Source organism: Macaca fascicularis, chromosome 1 (genome assembly GCF_037993035.2).
Source record: "Macaca fascicularis isolate 582-1 chromosome 1, T2T-MFA8v1.1".
In the NCBI taxonomy this organism is placed as follows: Eukaryota; Metazoa; Chordata; class Mammalia; order Primates; family Cercopithecidae; genus Macaca; species Macaca fascicularis.
The window spans coordinates 9,255,294-9,278,954 of record NC_088375.1 but is presented as its reverse complement, the minus strand read 5'-3'; the positions used below and the strand labels follow the sequence as shown (position 1 = coordinate 9,278,954).

The window sequence follows — 23,661 nt, the reverse complement described above, 5'->3', positions numbered from 1 at the left end:
TGTGATAATTTGGTGGCATGTCACGGGAACTCACGAGTGCTCAAAAAACGTTTTTGAGACGGAGGCTTGCTCTGTCACCGAGGCTGGAGTGCAGTGGGGCGATCTCGGCTCACTGCAACCTCCACCTCCTGGGTTCAAGCTATTCTCCTGCCTCAGCCTCCTGAGTAGCTGGGATTATATGCGCCCACCACCATGCATGGATCATTTTTGTATTTCTAGTAGAGACGGGGTTTCACCATGTTGGCCAGGCTGGTTTTGAACTCCTAACCTCAAGTGATTTCCTCCAGCCTGCCCTTGCCACCCCGACCTCAGTCTCCCAAAGTGCTGGGATTACAGGTGTGAGCCATGGTGCCAGGTCTTCAGACAACTTTAAAAGCTAGTTAAACCTTCAGAAGCGATTTGTTGGAATAAGTTACACCTGGGCAAGTTGAATTTCCTTTTTCATCAGAGCTAACAGCATTTTTTTTGCATCTGTTGAGATGTTTTTGAAGAGCATATCATTACTTCTAAGTACATGAATACGCCTATCTTTAGTTATTCAATATACAAAATTTTTAAAAGTGTCGGTTGCTCAACTATAACCAGATCATCTAGATTTTTATTGAAATCCAAAGATTTACTCTGAAGCTAATAAAGCTAAAGCTTCAAGGGACCCCTGAGGGATAGAGGAGCAATGGTATTTTATATTCATAATTTTGTATTTATTTTATTAAAGGAAAGGCAGCAAAATGTATAAGCTTCAGTTTCCACAAAGCTTGCATCTGTCCCTGATTTGTAATATATTGAGATACAAATCTTATAAAAGGCCTTTTCTCTCATAGCCTGGTTTTATAGTTGAGTTACTTGTTTAAGTGGTGGTCTTGATGGTTATTGTGGTATTTATCTCTGGAGAGAAATGCATTCTGACACCAACACTCATATATCAATAAGAATGGCAATGAATTTGGGAGGCCAAGGCAGGACGATTACTTAGTCCAGGAGTTCAAGACCACCCTGAGCAACATGGCAAAACCCCATCTCTACAAAAAATGCAAAAAGGTAGCCAGGCATGTTGGTGCACACCTGTAGATCCAGCTACCCCGGAGACTGAGGTAGGAGAGTCACCTGATCCTGAGGAGGTTGAGGTTGCAGTGAGCCGTGATTGCACCACTGCATTCCACACTCCAGCCTGAGTGACAGAGAGCCTGTCTCAAAAAAAAAAGGAAAAAAGAAGAAGGACAACATAGCAAGACCCTGTCACTGCAAAAAAACATTTCTATGGTTAGCCAGGCATGGTGGTACACACCTGTAGTCCTAGCTACCCAGGAGGCTGAGGCAGGAGGATTGCTTGAGCTCAGTCCAGGAGGTTGAGGCTGCAGTGAGCCATGATCGCACTACTGCACTCCAACCTGGGCCACAGAGTGAGACCCTGTCTCAAAAAAAAAAAGTGGCAATGAAAAATAGACTGAATTAGGTGGGATCACATAGCATTGCATCAATTCTGATGCAATTGCCCGATGCCTTCATGGGGAGAAACCAAGTAATATGTTAATCAACCTCCCTGAACAATTAAGTTTCATCAGTAGTGTCCCAAACCCAGGTTTGCTAATTGCTTAGTGTTAAGGGAAGGAATGTGGGGATCTTACTGCTGCTGCTTCTATCATGTAAAACCCACTCAAAGAATTCAGTCCACCTCTGTTGTTGGCTCTTATCCATGGTTTATGCAGACTGGTTAATCAAGCTAAGCCAGCAACGGAGGGCAACCAAGTACACTGTCATCTCCATAGTTGGCTGGTAATGATACTCCAGTCCATTTGAAGCAGCCTCATTGTCTGGGGTGATACCCAAGGTTCATTGTCTCATGGCCAGGGAAGTCAAGGATGCAGACACACACAGAGTGAAGTGAAGAGGAAGTTTAACAGATGTAAGAAAGAGAACAGCTCTCTGCTGGAAAGAGGGGTCCTGGAGGAATGGATCCCTGGATCCACAGTGAAATGCAGGGGGGTTTATAGATGCCTGGTGAGGAGGTGGTGTCGGATTTACACAGGGCACGGAAGATTGGTTGGGCCAGTTGTGCCATTTGCTTAGGGCACGAAAAACTGGCTAGGACTAGGTGCCCTATTTGCATAGGGGTCCATTTCTGGTAGCCCCCACCTTAATCTTTTGTTTTGCAGGTAGGTTTTCTGCCTGACCTGTGCCATGTTGTCCCTCCCTTTACTGTACACGTGGTAACACAAACAGGGAAGATGGAGCCTCCATGTTGGACTTGCCTGGCCCCCAGGTAGCCCTTTTCTATTGGCACAGCTGCCAGCATTCCCCTGTACAAGCTTCCAGCTTTCTTATCTATGTTTGCAGCTCCATTTTTCAGGCTGCTTTTTATTAGAAAAAAAAAATGATTTCTTGGGCTGCTTTTTGTTGAAAGGGAAGCTCTGCCAAGGACTCTTTCACACTATCTGACTAAATAATTTCTTTCTACCTCCTGTATCACATTCACTTTATCAGCGGTTCAGGAGAGATGGTGTTTCAGCCAGTCAGTCCCGGGCTACCACCCCTGGGCTGGGATGGGCTGAGGCTGTGCTTATGACCTCTGTCGGAAATTTAACCAATTCTAAATGACAGTCTTGCAGAGAGCATCAGGCATAATGATGGTGAGGGAGAAAGATAATGCTTGCCTCAAGGAGTATAGTGTACATTTCAAAGGGCCTCTGGTCTTGGCGGTTTCTGGTATACATCTGTCACAGAGTACAGAGGAATCAAATCTGTGTTGAATGTAGAACTGGAAATGTATGAACATAACAATAATCACATGGTTAATGCCAGTCACAAGAGGACCCCACAGTAGTGTAAGTTAAACAAATGGAGAGCCAGGCATGGTGGCTCACGCATGTAATCCCAGCACTTTGGGAGGCCAAGGCGGGTGGATCACCTGAGGTCAGGAGTTTGAGACCAGCCTGACCAACATCTCTACTAAAAATACAAAATTAGCCAGGCCTGGTGGGGCATGCCTGTAATTTCAGCTACTCGGGAGGCTGAGGCAGGAGAATCACTTGAACCTGCGAGGCCGACATTGAGGTGAGGCTGCAGGAGGTGAGGTTGCAGAGAGGAGGCAGAAGTTGTGGTGAGCTGAGATCATGCCTTTGCACTCCAGCCTGGGCAACAAGAGTGAGACTCCATCTCCATCTCAAAAAAAAAAAAAAGGAGAGAGAGAGTGTGTGTTTTAGTTTTAGAGTTTGGCATACACAGTCCATTTCCTAGTACTGCTAGTTAACTAGTCAAATGCTCCTCGGGCAAGTTTCCTCTTAACCCCTCTGAGCATCAGTGTCCTCATGCATACTATCAAGAATAATGTCTGAATTACTGAATTATTATAAGGATTTAACCTAATGAATATATATGTCATATATTGCAGGACGCACAGCAGGCACTCAAAATATGGTGGGCAGTACCAACTATTATAGGGTTGCTTATACTTTGGGTCATATTGTACATCCTGAAATATCACTGTTCAGCAACGTTCATAGCACTGTACATGGTGCAGTGCAACTTCAAATATTAACACAATAAGACATGTTGAATCTTCCACTCGCATCATAAAGATTATTAAATCATTTGAATCTGGGAGTTGGCAATTGCAAAAAAGAATTCCTTTGGAGAAGCTTGTCCACTCCTTTGCAGCATATTAATTCTGTAAAGTGTCTGATGCACGTTGTCGTCGGTAAGATCCAATTGATAATGTTTGCCACACATAAGGACTTCATCACATCTCAGCCACTGAATTATGCGCCCTTCATATAAGATCCCAGGAAAGGGAAAGACAAGCTTTACAGGATGAAATCATCTGCACTGGTAGCCTAGGTGTACGCAGACAGTTTGCAATCAGGCGTATATGGTTCTAAATTGTCTACTTACTGCCTGTATATCCATATGTGCCCCTTTCTTGTCCTCAGGGAGCCTAGAGGTGGGTGGGGAAAGATGACACATCTGAACTTATCAGGGCAAGGGACTTTCTATGCTGAGATCCTCATGCACACCCCAGGCAGCCAGAGTTCTATCGCCCAGAGGTGGTGCAATGTAGGGGTTTTCTAAAAATAGTTCCAGGCACCTAACCTCAGCATTCAACCTGCACTTAATTTTTGTTTTTATTCATAAATTTCAGTATAATTTCTTTTTTTCCCTCTGAATAAATCTTTCCATTTGTATTGCTTCCACATGCTAACTGAAAAATGACTAGGTTCAAGAGTTTGCAAAAGAGAGCTTTAGTTCCCATAAAGAGTTGCACCTTGAGGGTGGCCGTTCTGACAGGCTAAGAAGCATAACTTCCTGTCAGAAGCAAAACACACAAAGGGAACAGGAATTTCGCTGAGTAGGGTGGCCTAATATACATATTTAATAAGCTATAGTAAGTGTCATGAATATTTATGAAGGGAGAAATGTACACGCATGCACAATTGAGCTTCATGCCCCTTCGTGGGTCCTATATACAAAAAATGGCAGCATTAGCATGACCTGAAGGTGGAGTTTCCAGCCCTCTGACGTCAAAAGGTGAAGCAGGGGACACGAAAACCCTCACGCACATTCTCCATAGACTGGCCAGAGCCACTCCATGGTAGATGGTCCTTTATCAGGCAAAGAAGGAGGGGTAGCATCGGGGGTTGGTGGATATCAGAGTGGAGTTTGAAAGGGATGGTTTCTGTTCAGCCTTAAGGGAAGAAATCTTCATCCTAGTTATTGAGGGCAGGGGTATAGCAAGGTGTGTCTCATCTATCCCATCACAGCCGAGAACTCAGTGTTCAAGGTCACCCTAGGGTCCCTTTGGCCAAGACATGGTCTGTTCAGTCAAGTAAGAGGCTTAGAATTTTATTAGCTTACAGACACTTTTGGTGTTTAGTTTTTTCAATCATAGTCCTCTCATGTTTTAGAATAAGGATTCGCACTGTTTTGTTTGACTGGCTCAACTTTATTCCTTTGGCCCTTTGTTTTTAATCCCAGAGAGCCAGAACTAATAGTGATATGAGCTTTAGTTTCCATTTGGTTTCAGGAAATTCAAAACAAGAGATCATTGTTTTCTAATATTTAAGTATATAGGCTGTGCCAAAGTAAACATTTTATTATTATTTTATTTTGATTCTTGCAGTTTCTGTACTTATTGTTTCATTTTCACAGATAGGTGGTACTTTCATTAAAATAATCTTTTATTCTTGTGTATCAAATTTTAAAAATTTAATTTATATTTTATGATTTAATCAAAATCTGCAAATGACCTTGGAGTTTATTGTTTTAATAAAAATGTTCCTTGAGCTCCTGATCCATCTTAAACTTCATTGCAATCCTTGCATATTTATTAATTATTTGATTTTATACAGTTTTATGATGTGGGACAGATGGTTGATGACTAGCTCCTTTGACACTGATAAAATGAGACATGCAGCTTTCACTTTTTACTAAAATTATAATAGATCTAGTGGGGGAAAATGAATCTAGAAACTAGCTATTTTTTTTTCAAAGTATCTTAGATTTGTATTGGCCTCACTGATGCTGAGCTCTGCAACTTTCACTTAAAAGAGTCTTCAGCAAACACACTGTCTCATGCACCTTCCTGTCCTGGAAATCCTATTTTAGCCAAGGACATAATGTGCCCACATCTGAACCCTGGACAGTGTCTCTTTATGTTTTGGGGTTATTTTTAAAGTGTGTGTGACATATAGATGTATTTGCACTGAATAGGAAAGATGTCCACAATATATTGTTTAATGAAAATAAAAAGCAAGCTAGAGAACATAATACATATTGGAGGCTTGGGAATAAAATCTTGGATCAGATGGCTTTGGTTTCAGTCTTAACCCTGGCTTCCTAGGAGCTGTGTGACACTGGCCCCATCTCAGAACCTCTCTGTGTCTTCATTTTCTCATCTAGTGACTAAAAAATAGACTCAACTCACAGGATCCCAGTGAGGATGAAATGAATTAATATGTGTACACACAGCGAACAGTGCCTGGCACACACTGCGTGTTTAAAAATATGCGTTTGTCATTTTGCAAAAGAACACATTTTGGAAGAATATGTCCATTCATCTAACAAATATTTACTTAGTAAACTGCTACCAGGGATTACCTCTAGGGCATGGGAATGAGAAAGGCAACGGCAAGAGGACTGAGTTTCTGCTTCATAAGCTTAGCTATTGTTTTACAATTTTGCTTGTTCATGGAAGATCTGCTTACGAGGACAGAGATGAGGAAACAGACCTGAGAGCCAGCCTGTGTGTGTGGCATCCTGCATCTGCATTTACAGTCAGCCGTGTGACTTGGGACAAGTCTTCAACTCCTTGGCGCATCCATTTCTTCACACTTAAAGTGGAAATCATAACAGTCCCCACCTCGTATGGCTATTGTGTGGATGAAATGAGTCAGTACATGCGTTTCACTTAGAAAAGCATTCTGTTCCTGGAAGGACAGAAGTGATTGGCAGCTGTAGCAGTAGCAGAGGAAAGGGTAGGGTCAAAATCTGCAATGCCCTGAGGTTTTCATGATGTTTGTCTTTGAAATCATAAAAAAAAAAAAAAGAATTTAGAAAACATGTCCCTGAAAAAAACAATAGGAATCCAAATGAAATTGTGGGCTTTTTTCTCATTTCCATAATTTCCTAATTTTCCCACTATAGTTTTTAATCCCTTAGCCATGTATAAAGTCCTTTGCTGAGTATCTTACCCAGTTTTTCCTGTTGGTGAGGTTTTTCCACTTTGTATCTTATCTCTTTCTTCACCTCCTCCACTTTGCCTTCTTCTTCTTCAGTAGAATTCGCTTTGATCTTAAGGGTCTTTTGCTCTCATCTTGTTGGGAGGAATCACAATGACTGTCTTTTCCTGGCCAGATTTGCTTTTCTGAGAAACACTGATGACTAATAAAGTCATAGGCATCAAATATAGATCCACTAAACATTTTATCTACTAAGGAACCACTTTATTTTCATCACAGTTGGAGATTCTAAGACAGATTTGGAAACTCAGTAAACGAAGGAAAAGGAAAAAGTCTTTTGATACTGTCTTCAAGGGATTAACAACCTAATAGTAAAATAAAAACGTATGTACTTAACAAGGGATATTTCAAATATTCAAGCAGGGATGGGCAGAGGCGCAAATGGATGCCTTGTGGTGGCCGCCTTGCCGGCATGCCCCAGGGACCTCAGCTATGAGTGTGTGCAGGAAGCGGGAGAGAAGATTCCCATTTTATTTATTTGTTTATTTTTATTTTTTTAGATGGAGTCTCATGCTGTCATTCAGGCTGGAGTGCAGTAGCACAATCTCAGCTCACTGCAACCTCCGCCTCCCGGGTTCAAGCGATTCTCATGCCTCAGCCTCCCAAGTAGCTGGGATTACAGGCGTGTGCCACCACACCCAGCTAATTTTTTGTATTTTTAGTAGAGACGGGGTTTCACCATGTTGTCCAGGCTGGTCTCGAACTCATGCCCTCAAGTGATCAGCCCGCCCTGGCCTCCCAAAGTGCTGGAATTACAGGCATGAGTCACTGCACCCAGCCGAGAAGCCTTCCATTTATAAAGCTTAACACACCCATGTGTCAGAGGCTTCACCTACTGTTTCACTGAATCACTTAACAACCATACAGTGTTACTAGTCTTAATTTTCTAGTGTTGCACAGAGGATCCCAGAGCTTTAATCACTAACCTGCAGTCTCACGGCTCATAAGTGAGGAGCCAGGACACAAATTCGGGCTGTCTAGCACCTTGCAGGACCCCCTGGTGCCTTCAGTATATGGCAAACATTCACTGCCCTGGAAGATAAGTTCAAGGGCAGCAAGAAACAATTACAGAACAATTTCTGTATTATGTGATGCCAGATTGTGTCCATGAGCGGACGGACGTTTGAAGGGAGGATGTGTTTGTGGAGAGCTCACTGCTTTTTCTGTGCAGCAGCAGAGGTTGAAGCAGTTCCACGACAACCGCCCGGGTATAGAGCGATGCCCTTCTCTCCCGGCCGTACCTCCTACCTGTCCTGAAAGATGCATTCCACTGAATTCTTTCATTTCTTGAGTGCAGCCCTCCCGAATGTCACTGAGAGAGTTTGTGAGAAAGCCCAAATTTGTTTCTCAGTCTTCCTTTCAGCTGCCTCTGGAGCCCCCAGTCCTCTGCTCTCCATCCTTCCAAGTTACTGCTCATCAGACACAACCTCCATTCCTGCTCTCTTACCTTTTCTCAAAGTTTGCTTTCTTGAGCCCTTCTGTTACTGGTTCTCCCATCCAAAGTGTAACTATTACAAATTGTTCTACTCTATGGACACATACATGCATACATTTATTACAGCACTGTTCACGATAGCAAAGACATGGAGTCAACCTAAATGCCCATCATCAATAGACTGGATTTTTTAAAAATGTAGAACACATACACTGTGGAATACTATGCAGCCATGAAAAATGAGATCATGTCCTTTGCAGCAACATGGATAAAGCTGGAAGCCATTATCCTAAGCAAAGTAACACAAGAACAGAAAACCAAACACTGCATGTTCTCATTTATAAGTGGGAGCTGAACATTGAGTACACATAGACACAAAGAAGGGAACAACGTATACCAGGGCCATACATGAGTGTGGAGGGTGGGAGGAGGGAGAGGATTGAAAATCTCCTATTGGGTACTATGCTTATTACATAAGTGTAAAAATAATCTGTACACCAAACCCCCCACAACACACAATTTACCTATATAACAAACCTGCCCATGTACCCCTGAACCTCCAAGTTAAGAAACAACAACAACAAAATGTAACTACTCATCTCAATTAAAACAGAGTAGAGGCAATCATTCTAGGTCTGCTCTGGGAACGACATTATGCTATTCTCAAGGCACAACCTTGAGTAGGTGAAGATGCAAGTGTCCCTCCAGGGGTCTGTGCTGTCCCAGAGACACAGTGAAGTGCTCTGTGAGGTAACAGGAATATGTACAGAGTGCATCGGGGACACTGGGAGTTAGCTTCACATGAATTCTTCCGTCTGTTTGGAATGCTGTGCCCGCTCTTGACTGCATGGCAGCTTGGAGTCTTTTTTTTTTTTTTTTTTTTTTTGAGACAGAGTCTCGCTCTGTCGCCCAGGCTGGAGAGCAGTGGCCGGATCTTGGCTCACTGCAAGCTCCGCCTCCCGGGTTCACGCCATTCTCCTGCCTCAGCCTCCCGAGTAGCTGGGACTACAGGCGCCCGCCACCTCACCCGGCTAGTTTTTTGTATTTTTTAGTAGAGACAGGGTTTCACCATGTTAGCCAGGATGGTCTCGATCTCCTGACCTCGTGATCCGCCCGTCTCGGCCTCCCAAAGTGCTGGGATTACAGGCTTGAGCCACCGCGCCCGGCCCAGCTTGGAGTCTTATTCCTCAAGACTCACAAAATGTCCTTATCTTTGTTACTGCCACATCAACTCAAGCAAAGCTAATCATCTATACTGCTCCTTCCACTGCAATTATTTTGTTTAGTTGGTGGCATGGCCAACAAGTGGTTTTCCAGAACCAGAACCACACCCCCAGTCTAAGTCTTGCAGGAAGTACTCAAACACATTTACTGTGTGAAATAACGACTGAAGGGTTGAACACATGAATATAAGATTCCTTTTGTGCTGGGTGAGTGAAGAATGTGATTTCCAGAGAAGTGGGACCTGATTCTCGAAGAGATTTAGAGTTTGCCTCATTAATAAGTATCAGGACATTTTCCAGGTTTTCCTGAAAAACACAAAGCTACATTTTTCTGGGTCTGTAAGATCTCTCTTTATAGCAGGGTTTCTCAGCCTCCACACTATCAACATCTTAGCAGCCTTAATTCTTTGTCGGGAGATGTCCTGTGCGTTGTGGGATGTTTATCAGCGTTGATAGTGTCTACCCACTAGATGTCAGTAGCACATTCTCCCCAGGTTGTGACAAGAAAAGTGGCTCCAGACATTGCCAGAAATCCCCTAGGGCAGAGTCACCCTGGGTTGAAAACCACTGCTTTATACTCAACAAATGTTAGCTCTTGTTAGGCATGAAAAAGACCTTGCTATAAAGTCAACCAGCCAGAGAAAATTATTGAATTGATTTTACCATTTTTGAGAATCGGCTGTGGGCCAGTCAGGCTATACTGGGTGCTTTATACAGATTCTATTTAATCCTCAAGTATTATAATCCTCATTTTGCAGATGAGGATGTAGGATCAGAGTGCCTAGGAATGTGCCCACATGGCAGAATGGGGTGTATTTCTTGGCCCTAACATGCTATGGCAGGTCTTAGCTGTTTAATGCATGTCTCCCACATTGCTTCTACTCTCTTTGCAAATACACAGTTCTATCTACATGTATGAGTTGGGACGTGCAAATAGGCTGAAGTTCGAAGGGAAATCAGATGTGTGGAACGTGTCCAGATATAAAATTAAATACTCTGATAAATACGGACCTTGAATTAAAAAGTGATCATGAGTCTAACTTAATCATGAAAGCATAAATATTAAGCCAAAGGAATTTTCTTCACCAGGTGTCCTTTCAGTACATAAACTGACGTATTAGAAATAGTTAGTCCAAATGACTGTTTTCACTAGATTTTTCATCGGAATGACTTCCACAGTCACATTAGACTGGCTGGTATTTTAAAAGCATTGTTTATCCTGTACTATAAAAGCACAGTATTAAAAACATATAATAATAAGTACATCGCTACAATGTTGAAGAATCATCAGTAAATCTGTTTGTGGTGGAACAGAATCCAGCTGCACTCTTTCGCTGTTTCTCTCAGAAAAGAAAACTTCAGCAACAAGGAGTCTGCCCTTTCCAGGTGAAGGGGTCATACTAATATTTAACAAGAACCACTCACGTGTGCTTTTCACTTCATGCCATTTCTCTAGATATTCTAATGACAAAAGGTTGTAGACTTGAGAGTACTAATGCAAGTAAACATCAGTCCAATCTAGGTTTTTGGTTTTGAGGAAAAACTGTGTTATTTCAACAGCTACTGCTACACAAAAGAGTTCCTGATGCAAATCCTTTTCCAAGCATCCTGCGTTTTTGTTGTCAAGGTCCATATTTATCAAATCAGGTAAAAATCCAGGAAAGGTGGCAACCAAGGGAGGAGGCAGCATGATACATCAACTTTCTTAGGAAAAAAAAAAAATCTCCTTTCTAAATAGAATTTTGTTCCGGTTTTGGCGTTCAGAGATGTTTTGTTCACAATAAGAGCCATTGCTCCATATTAGGTAACATCTTTCCCCCTTGCAGCTTGAAATGAATATCAAGAGCCAGGTTCACAAGTTGGATTCCCTTTAAAGACACGTTTGATTGCAAAGCTTTGTTGACAGTGTTTGATATCCTCCCCGAGCTGCATGACTGAGCTAAGCTGAAGTTCCCGGTCACCAGCGTGGGGAATGGGCAGCTGCTTCAGTGCCTGCTGGCAGAGGCTGTTCTCCGAGTCTGTTTTGCCACCTAGTGGCTTGATGTGGTATTTCCATTCACCGGATAGTTTTAAAAGTCATTTTAGCCGTTGAACGCTATAGTGAATTACGGCGGAAAACAGAGACACTCTAAGCAAAGAAGGCAGTCAAAGAGAGACGCAAAACAAGCCCTGAAAAATGAAGCAGACTGGATTATAAATAGGGAAGAAGCACTAAATAGCTGGTCTGAGAAAAAACTGCTCGGCTGTATGTTGCAAAGATATTTTGGGTTTTTCCCGTATCATTAGTTAAAAATAATAAAAACAATTATACAGGTAGAATTAATCTAGACATCTAGAAAATTTACACGTTTTTAATCAGTTCAGTAGGTTTAAAAATCGAGAGCCCTCAAACATTTTTCCCAAATAGGTACTGCCTGGTTGGCTCAGAGGACATGAAATGAGTTTGTCTCCTTGGAATTCATTATAACCAGATGCCTCACACGTATGTTGGCCTTGTCAGTTTCTGTAAGCAATTTCGCATGTATTTTCACACTGGATATTTACACGTTTTTACATTTTCTAAAGTTACCTATAGATTTTACAGACTTGTAACCCCAGAAAAGTTATTTTTTGCCATAACTAGGGGGAAGAAGGCAAATTTCCTAGAACTAACCTTCAATTTCTCCTAAGCTCTGTACTGTCAATTTTTTTTGGTTTTTTTCACATTTTTTGTTTTACCCTCTTCTTTTAAATATTAATAAAAGATGTCGAAATATCCACTGCAGTGGCTTTCCAACATTATTCAACACAAAATACATTGTATGTACCTCACCACTATAGACATAATTTTATATGTGTGTGTATGTAGAGCAAAAATTTAATGATGTGTGATTGTCATTATGTGGTATGTATTCTGATATATCCTATTCAATTTGCTGTATGTTTTTTTCTTTTTTAATTCTCATATTGACCCACTAATTGGCTCTTGCACTTTGAACTCAGTGTGTGTGTGTATATATATATACACACATATATATCTGTTGAATTTAATGTGTGTATATATACATATATACGTATATATACATACATATATACACATATACTTATATATACACACATATATACATATGTGTATGTATATACATACATATATATGTATACACACACACATATATATACACACACACCAAGTTCAAAATGCAACAGCCGATTAGTGGACCAATTAGTGTGTGTGTGTGTAATGTGTGTATGTATATATATAGTGTATATACATAGTAAGTTCAACATGCAATGTATATATACACCAAGTATATAGGTATAGTAAGTACATAGTATATATACACTATATAAGTATACTAAGTATGTGGTATATATACACTAAGTATATATACATACACATAGATGTAACTACCCCACAAAGGCACTCATGGTACCCACGGGCAGGATCTTGCTCAGTTTTCCACTTCTTACCTGAGCTCTGGTGCCTGGAACGGTTCAGTAACCATTCCCTGAATGTTCCACCCACAATCTGGCAGGGAGGGAGCCTGCTCTGACCCCAGAGAGGAGCCAGGCACCTGCCCCTGCTCTGCACCTACCTGACCATGCCCTGAGCCCTCATGCAGGCTGCATTCCTAGAAATCCTGCCTGGGATTACTTATAAAATGCGAAGATCACTGGGCTGACAAGAATCTCTGTTCCCACCACCTGTTTCTTCCTGAGCATTAAAAGGAAAGGCTTCCCATAGGTCTCCTCACCAGTATCATTCAATTCAATGAGTGTAGACTATGAACTCCCTTGACTCAAAATATCCTAACACTATGGAATATAGGCTGTTGAGTCAGGATGAGGAAGGAATATTAAACATAGAAATGATACCTTCTACTCAGAAAATCACCATCAACTGAGGGCTCTTAGCCCAGGATTATCATTGCTTCATTTGGGTCTGACCTGCAGACCTGATTCTCAGGAAGTTACATATTATCTGTGAAATAATAGATATACCTGAAGTAAAACATTTGACAACTCTTGTTTCTAATAAGTATTTTTAGATATTCTTTTTTTTTTTTTTGGAAGTCCTTATGACCTGCTGATCAGTTTCTCCTCACGTCATCCTGTGTACCGACAGGACCTCCATTGCTGAGCCTCCAGAGAACAGTCCCTTTAATGAGGCTGTGGCCCCAAGGCCTGGGAGAAGGTCGTAGAAAATGTTCGAAGGAAGATGGGGGTAGGTGGGAGAAATCTTGTTTCCTGGCCCTATAAGGACACTGTCTTCCTTGATAAAGCTGGGTACAGTCTTGATAGGAATAGATTGGGGAGCACTAGGAATGTACCTCACCTGGGCTGTGGAGAAAAGACAGTGGACTCAGAAGAGGCATGGCAGGTGCTGAATGTCCCTTGGAGGAACAAAGGCAAGAAAGGCCCCCTACAGCAATGAGGGGAGAAAATCCACAACCCAGAGAACTAGGATTTCTTGTGTGTGAGATAATACGTTGCTAATTTACATATAAAGTGTGTATAATATTTTTACTCCATCTTATTCAGGCGAGCAAGACCAGTAGTTTCATTTTTGTGTAATTTGCCTCGAAGCTGCCTGTTGAGGCCCCATTCTGCATAGCAAATCACCACAAACTTAGCAGCTTACAATCAGATTTCCTGTCCAGAGTCTCAGCACCGAAATCAAGGTGTTTGCCCTGCTGAGTTTATGTCTCAGGCAAGACTAAGGAAGAATTCATTACAACAGGCATTCAGGTCGTCGATGCTTCTGCCACAGTGACCCACTGACCTCTGAGCAGCTGCCATCTCTGGGCACCAGGCAGGAGGGCATGAGGCACGCGTCGTCTTTGAGTCTGATCAATATTATCAGATGCGACCTTTTTCTTCTCCAACCTTCTCCGCATTTAAAAGCAACAGCAGGGTGGAGGGCAAGATCCCCAGCCCTCCTTGGTGACCATCACCAATATCTTCCCCCTTTCAAGTCTCTTCTTCACTTCCTTCTGGCTTTGGAAACTTTGGGAATTTTTTTTCTCATTTGGGACATTACAGATGAAGTCTTCTTTGTCCATCACCCTCAATCCTATTTATCTTCCTCCTCCAAAATACCACTGCTAATAGATGATTTACATGTAGATGTTTCTATCCTTTTATGACAATTTTAATTACATTAATATACTAAAGGTGGTATATGTCTATATGTCTATATACAACCTTTAGTATATAGGCATGCACAATCTTTAGTGTACTATTGCTGTGTTTCATTGTAAACTGAATTTTATCATGTTGTATTTATCCTCCCACAACTTGCCTTTCTTACTTCACAAGTATTTTTAGACGGTTATAAGTTAATATATATCGAGTTGATTGCCTTTTTCTGCTGCATAGTATTCCCTTTTATGAATGACCTCATTTTTTAATTCATTTCAAAACAAATGAATGGTCTTATAGATTTTCCTCATTTTTGTCATAAAAATAAATGCTTCAGTTAATAGCCTTGTGCATGTCTCCTTGTATACATACGAACGCAATAATTTCTAAAGGGTAGATACCTAGCAGTTGGATTGCTAGGTCATTTTACATACCTTTTCAGTTTTAGTTAATACCTCCAAATCACCTTTTGTAGTACTTATATCAATTTATTCACTCTGGATGTGGCAAGGGAAATTTTTTCTTATTTTCCTAGTGTGTAGGTCAGTATACCACGCATTGATGCTCAGAAGACCAAATGTTTGCAGTTTAAAAGCCCTTATCTTTAAATCCCTTCTCTCTACCAGAGTATTTAAAGTCTATTTTAAAAAGCAAAATATTAGGAAATGCTGATTTCTTTCTCCCTGTGTTTCTACAGTAACAACACAACCCTGAGAACACGAAAAGTTAGCATTGGGAGAAGGGAGGCAAGATCCCCGTTAATACTTCAGAGTATTAGCCTACAACACCACAATGCTTCTTATCTTCTCCATAATCCACAGATCAGGTGACAGTATTCTAGTTTTATAGATGAAGAAAGGTTGTCTCAAAGTAGTCAAGTAATCTGGTAAGTTTATACATCTCCTAGGCCAACCCAGAACTCAGACCCAAATCAGCAAAACTCCAAAGACCACAGCTTTTCAACTCTGCTCTGCTGCTTTCTAATAAAAAAAAAATTAATGATGATGAGAACATCGTATTTATTAATAGAGTGGTATTAATGTATCTCATCACATCAGAACCCCAAATGAGTACCCATGACTTCCTAAACATTTCTCTCTTTGTAGCTACAAGTCACAATGGGTTTTAGTAGTGTGCTTTGCTCATAATTTCTGCTTCCCATTCAAAAGGCTTTATTTTCCTCAAAGTTATGTTCATATACCACATTCCCTTCTTTCTCGTTACTTGAATATCTGAGGTCCTTAGAAGGAAACCCAAGGGTAGCATTAGGACTGCCATGGTTATTGACTAGTAACTCGTTAACTTATTAACTCTTGTCCTTTGGATGTTGTATCACATGGGTAAGCAAATGCCTACAAGTCATTTCCCTCTAATGGTTCTTGTCTACCTTTAAAATTTTTGCTCATCTCATACTGTACATCTATTGCATGACAGAAAGGGACTAAAACATTTTTAAATAAGGAAAAGCACATCTCTGAGAACTTCAGAAAGGTATTAGATATTGCATGAATGTCAAAGTGTAAGAAGAATGATGGCCAATGGTAGATATGCCAAAGAATACAGGTCAAAGATAAACCGGTATTTAATTAACCCAATACCGACAACTAAACTCACCGATAGCTGTCTTTCCTCAATTCTGGCTTCTTTCATTTTCTGTAGTCAAACAAAGCATAATTAGACTACAATACTATTCATTTTGGGGAGCTCTTCAGAGTCACAGGATGAAATAGACTGAAAGAAAACAATTGACCTTAGGCCAATTTCAAAAATTCTTCAATATATTCTTCAATAATATAGGTCAACAGAGCAAATTAAATTGTTGTTTAATGTATACAAACATCATGTGATTATCCACCGAGAGTGATTTGATATTGCCTAAATAACTTGTGCTTTTAAAAATATTTTATTAGTATTCCATCTCTTACCTAGGGGTGAGTCTATGAAATGCAGAGGCTGTGGACTCCCTGAATTCCACAGCACCAATCACCATAATCTAACACTAGCAGTGGTTAAATGAGCATGCACTGATATTGACAATGACGGAACACCTTCCAGTTGCAGGTGACAGAAAGTGTCTCTGGTAGCCCTGGCAACAAAGGAAAGGCGAGGTCAAGGAGGTGGTGTTGACCTCAGGAGTGGCTAAATTCAGGTTTCAAAGAACATCATCATCATGCTATCTCTGTTTGCCACACTCCCTCCTGTCTCTCTCCTTCCTCCATGCCTTTCCTCTATGTTTGCTTGCTCTTGGTTTCCCATGTGGTGGCAAATACGGTGATCGGCACCTAGTAATTCCAAATGAAAGAGAGTAACTATCTCATTCCAACATCCACATCAAATCCACACATCAGCCCTCCTGCCTGGGTCTTCTTCATGTTCATTGTTGTGGTAGAGGAGCCAGGACCATCTGATTGATGCTTGTCCCAAACTACATACTATGGGTGACAGGCTATTTCCAAAAAGACAGTCCAAAGAAAGACAAATAACAGATACTCACGGCATGGCTTTAACCAACAAAGATGAAAGAAGTATCATCAGCGCAAATATGAATAAAGCATCAGGATGATTGGGCATTACATTTATTTATAATAAAACCAGCATGGCTAAAGACCTGAAATTGGGGCTACAGGACATGATTGCCTCCCATGGGACATGAAAGCAGAGACCTAGATAGTAGAAACGAGGAAATGTAACTGCTATGTTCAGGAATCTCAGGGGTGAAGGAGAGTTTGGAAAGAGAAAGGCTCTTCAGAGCACATGAGAAATAAACACAGGTCCCGTGCTGGAAAACAAACAAACAAAAATGGATGAATAAAGATGATAATCTAAAGAGGACCAAATGCCACTTATCAGCATATGGGGCCGAGAGCATTTAAGAGGCACCCCAGACTCCCCAGTAGACCAATAGTAATAGTAGTTATTAACCTCAGAGACAGGGTGTTGACCTGATTAAAGACACATCTATCCTTGTGAATATACACAGTCACAGTGGAGTGGAATATACACAGTCACAGTGGAGTGGGATATACACAGTCACAGTGGAGTGGGATATACACAGTCGCAGTGGAGTGGGATATACACAGTCGCAGTGGAGTGGGATATACACAGTCGCAGTGGAGTGGGATATACACAGTCGCAGTGGAGTGGGATATACACAGTCGCAGTGGAGTGGGATATACACAGTCGCAGTGGAGTGGGATATACACAGTCGCAGTGGAGTGGGATATACACAGTCGCAGTGGAGTGGGATATACACAGTCGCAGTGGAGTGGGATATACACAGTCGCAGTGGAGTGGGATATACACAGTCGCAGTGGAGTGGGATATACACAGTCAGCAATGGAGAGAGAACAAGGCAAACACCTTTAGAACTGCTGTAAACTGGGATCTGGATGGAGGGAGAACCACAGACAGATCTTCCATACATGCATCTTGGAAGAAACCCTGAATGCAATTGCGTGCTACAAACAGCATGTAACACTTTCCAAACCCAGACATCACTCAGTGAGAGAGAATGAGAGTTAAGTGTAAGTTGACACCTAATAAAACTCAAATATTTAAAAAAAAAAAGTAAAAGAATAGTCTCATCAATTTTCTAAAATTGAAAATTAGTACAATGTCAGATATTTTAGCTATGGGAAAATAATGTTAGATTATACAGAATATTTTGTATTATTCCTCTCTGTAATTGAGTATTATATTAGAATATTTAGACTATTTCAAATTTTTTTATTATTTCAAAGAGCACTAAAGTGAACATGTGTATGTGTATTTATATGTGCGTATGTGAGTGTATTTATGTCTAACATCATAGGTATTATGTGTATACATAGAGTCAGGCAGCTCCTGAGATCATGGATTTTGGCATTCTTTACCAACTGCAAAATCGCCTTTCAAATGACCAGTGTATACTGCAACCCCAAGACCATGAAAATTGATTGTTTGCCATATTACTGTGAATGCTGAATGTATCGAATCATCTGTATCTTTGCCATTGTTTTAGGTGATAAGGAGTATCTCATTAATTTTTAAATGTACATCAATTCCACCTTAAGGAGGCGTATGATGATTTTTAACCAGCTAGGAGGGGCTAGTTGTATAGGACACCTGGAAGGAGCTGGTAGAGAGGCAGCATAGCCTCACAGTTACACATGGAGGCTGTGGGTTCAGATTGTCTGGATGGAACTCTTTAGGTCCCCCCACACGTCCCCTTGTTAGGTCAATTCCTTGCACAAATTATTTAAATGTGTCTTCCTTTCCTGTAAAATGAGGTTATTTAAGGATTAAATGAGATAATACACTGGGCACGGCAGCTCACGCCTATAATCCCAGCACTTTGGGAGGCCAAGATGGGCAGATAACTTGAGGCCAGGGGTTTGAGACTAGCCTGGTCAACATGGTGAAACCCCATCTCTACTAAAAACACAAAAATTAGCCAGGTAAGGTGACACATGCCTGTAATCACAGCTACTCAGGAGGCTGAAGCATGAGAATCACTTGAACCTGGGAGGCAGAGGCTGCAGTAAGCCAAGATCACACCACTGCTCTCCAGTCTGGGCGAGACTCTGTCTCAAAAAATATAATAAATAAATAAGATAATGCATACGATGCATTTGCACAACATGTACCACATAGTAAATGTCCAATAAATAATTTCTACTAACATTTATTATTGCACTAAATTTAGCTCTGAGCATCCTGGCAGTCAAAGCAAAGAGAGTTCATTGTTCAATAAAAAGAATAAGATAATAATCACAGATACTCATATAGCATTTACTGTATCAGCTCCTGTTCTAAGTACTTTATATATGTTAAAACATTTTAATGAGAAATGAAGCTTCTTTGGTCACTTATTATTGAATTCTGAAAAGAATTTATCAACAATTGATTCTATTATACAGAAAATTATCATTCCCATTTCTCAATGAGAAAACTTAGACTCAAAGAAGTTAAATAGCTAAGATCGCACCTCCAGTAAGTGGTCAAACAGATTTGAACTACTCCTTTTGACCCCATAGTCTTCCTGCTATACCAGAAATCCTTTCCAGAAGGTTCTGTGTGAATCTGACTACTGCTTTGAGAGACACTCTGAGAAAAAGCTGACATTCAATACCTTAAGACTTGATTTAGGACTCTTGCACTGCACTTGCACATATATGTTTATCTGTAAGAGTTTATTGTTGAAGATTTTTTTTTAACCAAGAGCATAAATGCAGTAGCAGGGTGCACAATAGATTTTTGCTAGGATGATCAAACTTTGAACTCACAAATGACACTAATTGAGGAATGATTTGCTTATCTAGTGTACAGTGGCTGGTGGTGTGTGAATTCCTGAGCCAGTGGTGTCCCGGAAGTACAGCCCTGGAGGCTCTGAGAGAATGGTGCAGGTCACAACCAAGGCCAGCAGCGACACCACGGGGGTCTTACTGGTGGCACCTTATTTGTAATGGTTCTTAGTTGTTCATATACTCTAGCAACAAGCATTTGAAAGCACTAGTTGCAGTTTTGCAACTTTTATATGCAAATGCGTGTGGGCATGTCCATTTGTTCATGTATGTGTGACATGCTAAAATACGTTTTCATGCTTGGATCTAAAAGATCTAAATACTAGAAATATTTAAAACTGGCTTGATCCATTCAAAACATTCTGCTAAAAGTTCATCTGCATGTCATCAAGTAGAAGATAGCTTCCCGGGAGACAGTCGTGTTACCAGTCCTTACAAGGAACTGATATCTTACTTTTTCAATTCTGTCTCAAAGAGATAATATAATATGAATTGATTTACATTGGTTTTATGCCTTCTCCAGGTTGGCACTGCTCCTTTTAGTGAGGCTTAAATGGCTGGTATCACCTTAAATTTGTGTATTTCTCAAGCCTCAGATGGGTAAATGCCCAGATAGATAAAATGCAAATCAAGTCAAGTTATCAATTTAGCATGACGATAAAACTGTTTGGATAATTGTAATAGAAATGTCTGATATTTTTTGCCTTTACAAAATAAGAGAAGGGCGAGTTTGTTTAGTAACAGAATTACATGGAATATATTTAGAAATGAGAAAAATGTGGGAAAAAAGCACAATGTTCAGTGCATGCCACCAATTATACAATACTATCTCAAACAAATCCATGTCTGTCTGCCCTAGACTCCACTCATTTAAAATAAGAGAATGAACTTGCTAATGTTTGGCTTCATAGAGATTCAGCATCCTGTCATAGGCCTTCCATGTCTTTTAACGTATGCAATGCAAAGAACAAGCAAATAAAGGCAGAAGTTTTTCTAACTCCGTCTTTTCTCTCTCTTCTTCCCCTAGACTATGTCAGAGAGTCACAATGACCTTGCACAATAACAGTACAACCTCGCCTTTGTTTCCAAACATCAGCTCCTCCTGGATACACAGCCCCTCCGATGCAGGGCTGCCCCCAGGAACCGTCACTCATTTGGGCAGCTACAATGCTTCTCAAGCAGCCGGGAATTTCTCCTCTCTAAACGGTACCACCGATGACCCTCTGGGAGGTCATACCGTCTGGCAGGTGGTCTTCATCGCTTTCTTAACGGGCATCCTGGCCTTGGTGACCATCATCGGCAACATCCTGGTAATTGTGTCATTTAAGGTCAACAAGCAGCTGAAGACAGTCAACAACTACTTCCTCTTAAGCCTGGCGTGTGCCGATCTGATAATTGGGGTCATTTCAATGAATCTGTTTACGACCTACATCATCATGAATCGATGGGCCTTAGGGAACTTGGCCTGTGACCTCTGGCTTGCCATTGACTACGTAGCCAGCAATGCCTCTGTTATGAATCTTCTGGTCATCAGCTTTGACAGATACTTTTCCATCACGAGGCCGCTCACGTACCGAGCCAAACGAACAACAAAGAGAGCTGGTGTGATGATCGGTCTGGCTTGGGTCATCTCCTTTGTCCTTTGGGCTCCTGCCATCTTGTTCTGGCAATACTTTGTTGGAAAGAGAACTGTGCCTCCAGGAGAGTGCTTCATTCAGTTCCTCAGTGAGCCCACCATTACTTTTGGCACAGCCATCGCTGCTTTTTATATGCCTGTCACCATTATGACTATTTTATACTGGAGGATCTATAAGGAAACTGAAAAGCGTACCAAAGAGCTTGCTGGGCTGCAAGCCTCTGGGACAGAGGCAGAGACAGAAAACTTTGTCCACCCCACGGGCAGTTCTCGAAGCTGCAGCAGTTATGAACTTCAACAGCAAAGCATGAAACGCTCCAACAGGAGGAAGTACAGCCGCTGCCACTTCTGGTTCACAACCAAGAGCTGGAAACCCAGCTCCGAGCAGATGGACCAAGACCACAGCAGCAGTGACAGTTGGAACAACAATGATGCTGCTGCCTCCCTGGAGAACTCCGCCTCCTCCGATGAGGAGGACATTGGCTCCGAGACGAGAGCCATCTACTCCATCGTGCTCAAGCTTCCAGGTCACAGCACCATCCTCAACTCCACCAAGTTACCCTCGTCCGACAACCTGCAGGTGCCTGAGGAGGAGCTGGGGATGGTGGACTTGGAGAGGAAAACTAACAAGCTGCAGGCCCAGAAGAGCGTGGACGATGGAGGCAGTTTTCCAAAAAGCTTCTCCAAGCTTCCCATCCAGCTAGAGTCAGCCGTGGACACAGCCAAGACTTCTGACGTCGACTCCTCAGTGGGTAAGACCACGGCCACTCTACCTCTGTCCTTCAAGGAAGCCACTCTGGCCAAGAGGTTTGCTCTGAAGACCAGAAGTCAGATCACTAAGCGGAAAAGGATGTCCCTCGTCAAGGAGAAGAAAGCAGCCCAGACCCTCAGTGCGATCTTGCTTGCCTTCATCATCACTTGGACCCCATACAATATCATGGTTCTGGTGAACACCTTTTGTGACAGCTGCATACCCAAAACCTTTTGGAATCTGGGCTACTGGCTGTGCTACATCAACAGCACCGTGAACCCCGTGTGCTATGCCCTGTGCAACAAAACATTCAGAACCACTTTCAAGATGCTGCTGCTGTGCCAGTGTGACAAAAAAAAGAGGCGCAAGCAGCAGTACCAGCAGAGACAGTCGGTCATTTTTCACAAGCGCGCACCTGAGCAGGCCTTGTAGAATGAGGTTTTATCAATAGCAGTGACGAAACGCACACATCAACCCACAGACCTTAGGAGGAGGAAGCTGAGGGTGGGGTGATTTCTGGTGATGATAAAAATGGTTTTATCACCCAGATGTGAAAGAAGCTGCCTGTTTACTGATCCATTGAATAAACCCATTTTAACAGAAAGTCAATACCAATTTAGCAAAAAAAAAAAAAACAAAAAACATACTACTGAATATATAGAAATTTATTCTGAAATAGACTTTACATGTTTTTTTCTTAAAGAGGAGAAAAATAATTGCTTCACAGCAATTATATACCCAAATTGATTTGCCTGGGTCTTTAATTCCCATTAGCTTTGGAATCTCACATGAGCATAGCTGACCCAGTTCCCACATTCTTCCCAAGGATCCCAAAAGTGGGAATCCAGACCCCACGAGGAACACTGCAGGCTAACGAATCTGTGGTTCCAAAATTATTTCACACGTTGCAAAGCTGAATCTTCTTGTCCCAATAGAGCTTCCTGTCTTTTCTTTGGTGTGTTGTTAAACTCTATTTGTGGACTTGATTCTTGATTCTTGCAAAGTACTGTTTTGTGCAGTTCAAGTTTCGTACAAATAAAAATACTTAAGCATATATATATATGTGTGAGTTCTGCACGCACACACATAGTGTATATAATATCATGGGAAACACTGAACTGGCAAATTATTCCTGCAATATACGCTTTCAGTACTTTGGTGACTGAAGTTCTCTAGGATCCTAATGCAACATAAACGTGAAATAAGCCCAGTTTAATGTTTTTGAAACCAGGGCTGTTTTCCACAGAGAGCAGCCAGGCCTTCCCAGCAGGCCTGTGCAGAGCGGACAGGCTCGTGAGTCAGTTGAGCACCGTGGCTTCACCAGACTTGGTGTTAAGCAATCTCCTTTGTTGATGTCTCAACAGAGCCACATCGGGGCCCCTCTGAGCTCAAAGAATGAACCACATCCACACGTTTGAATTTAATCATCTAAACCTGAATGTTTCTAAACAAAATTTCTGCTATCTAAACTGCTTGAAACTC

General features: G+C 41.6%; 1 protein-coding gene across 15 annotated transcripts in view; it reads left to right on the top strand.

Moving 5' to 3' along the window:
* CHRM3 (cholinergic receptor muscarinic 3) overlaps positions 1–22,783 on the top strand; it is a 516,344-nt gene extending 493,561 nt beyond the window's left edge. For all 15 annotated transcript variants that reach the window (XM_074025995.1, XM_005539689.5, XM_074025991.1 and 12 more), the window contains one exon: positions 20,820–22,783. In XM_074025995.1, the coding sequence (XP_073882096.1) occupies positions 20,839–22,611 (1,773 nt within the window). In that variant the 5' untranslated portion in view covers positions 20,820–20,838 and the 3' untranslated portion in view covers positions 22,612–22,783. The remainder of the gene's footprint in view (positions 1–20,819) is intronic.
* Positions 22,784–23,661: the final 878 nt, after the last annotated feature.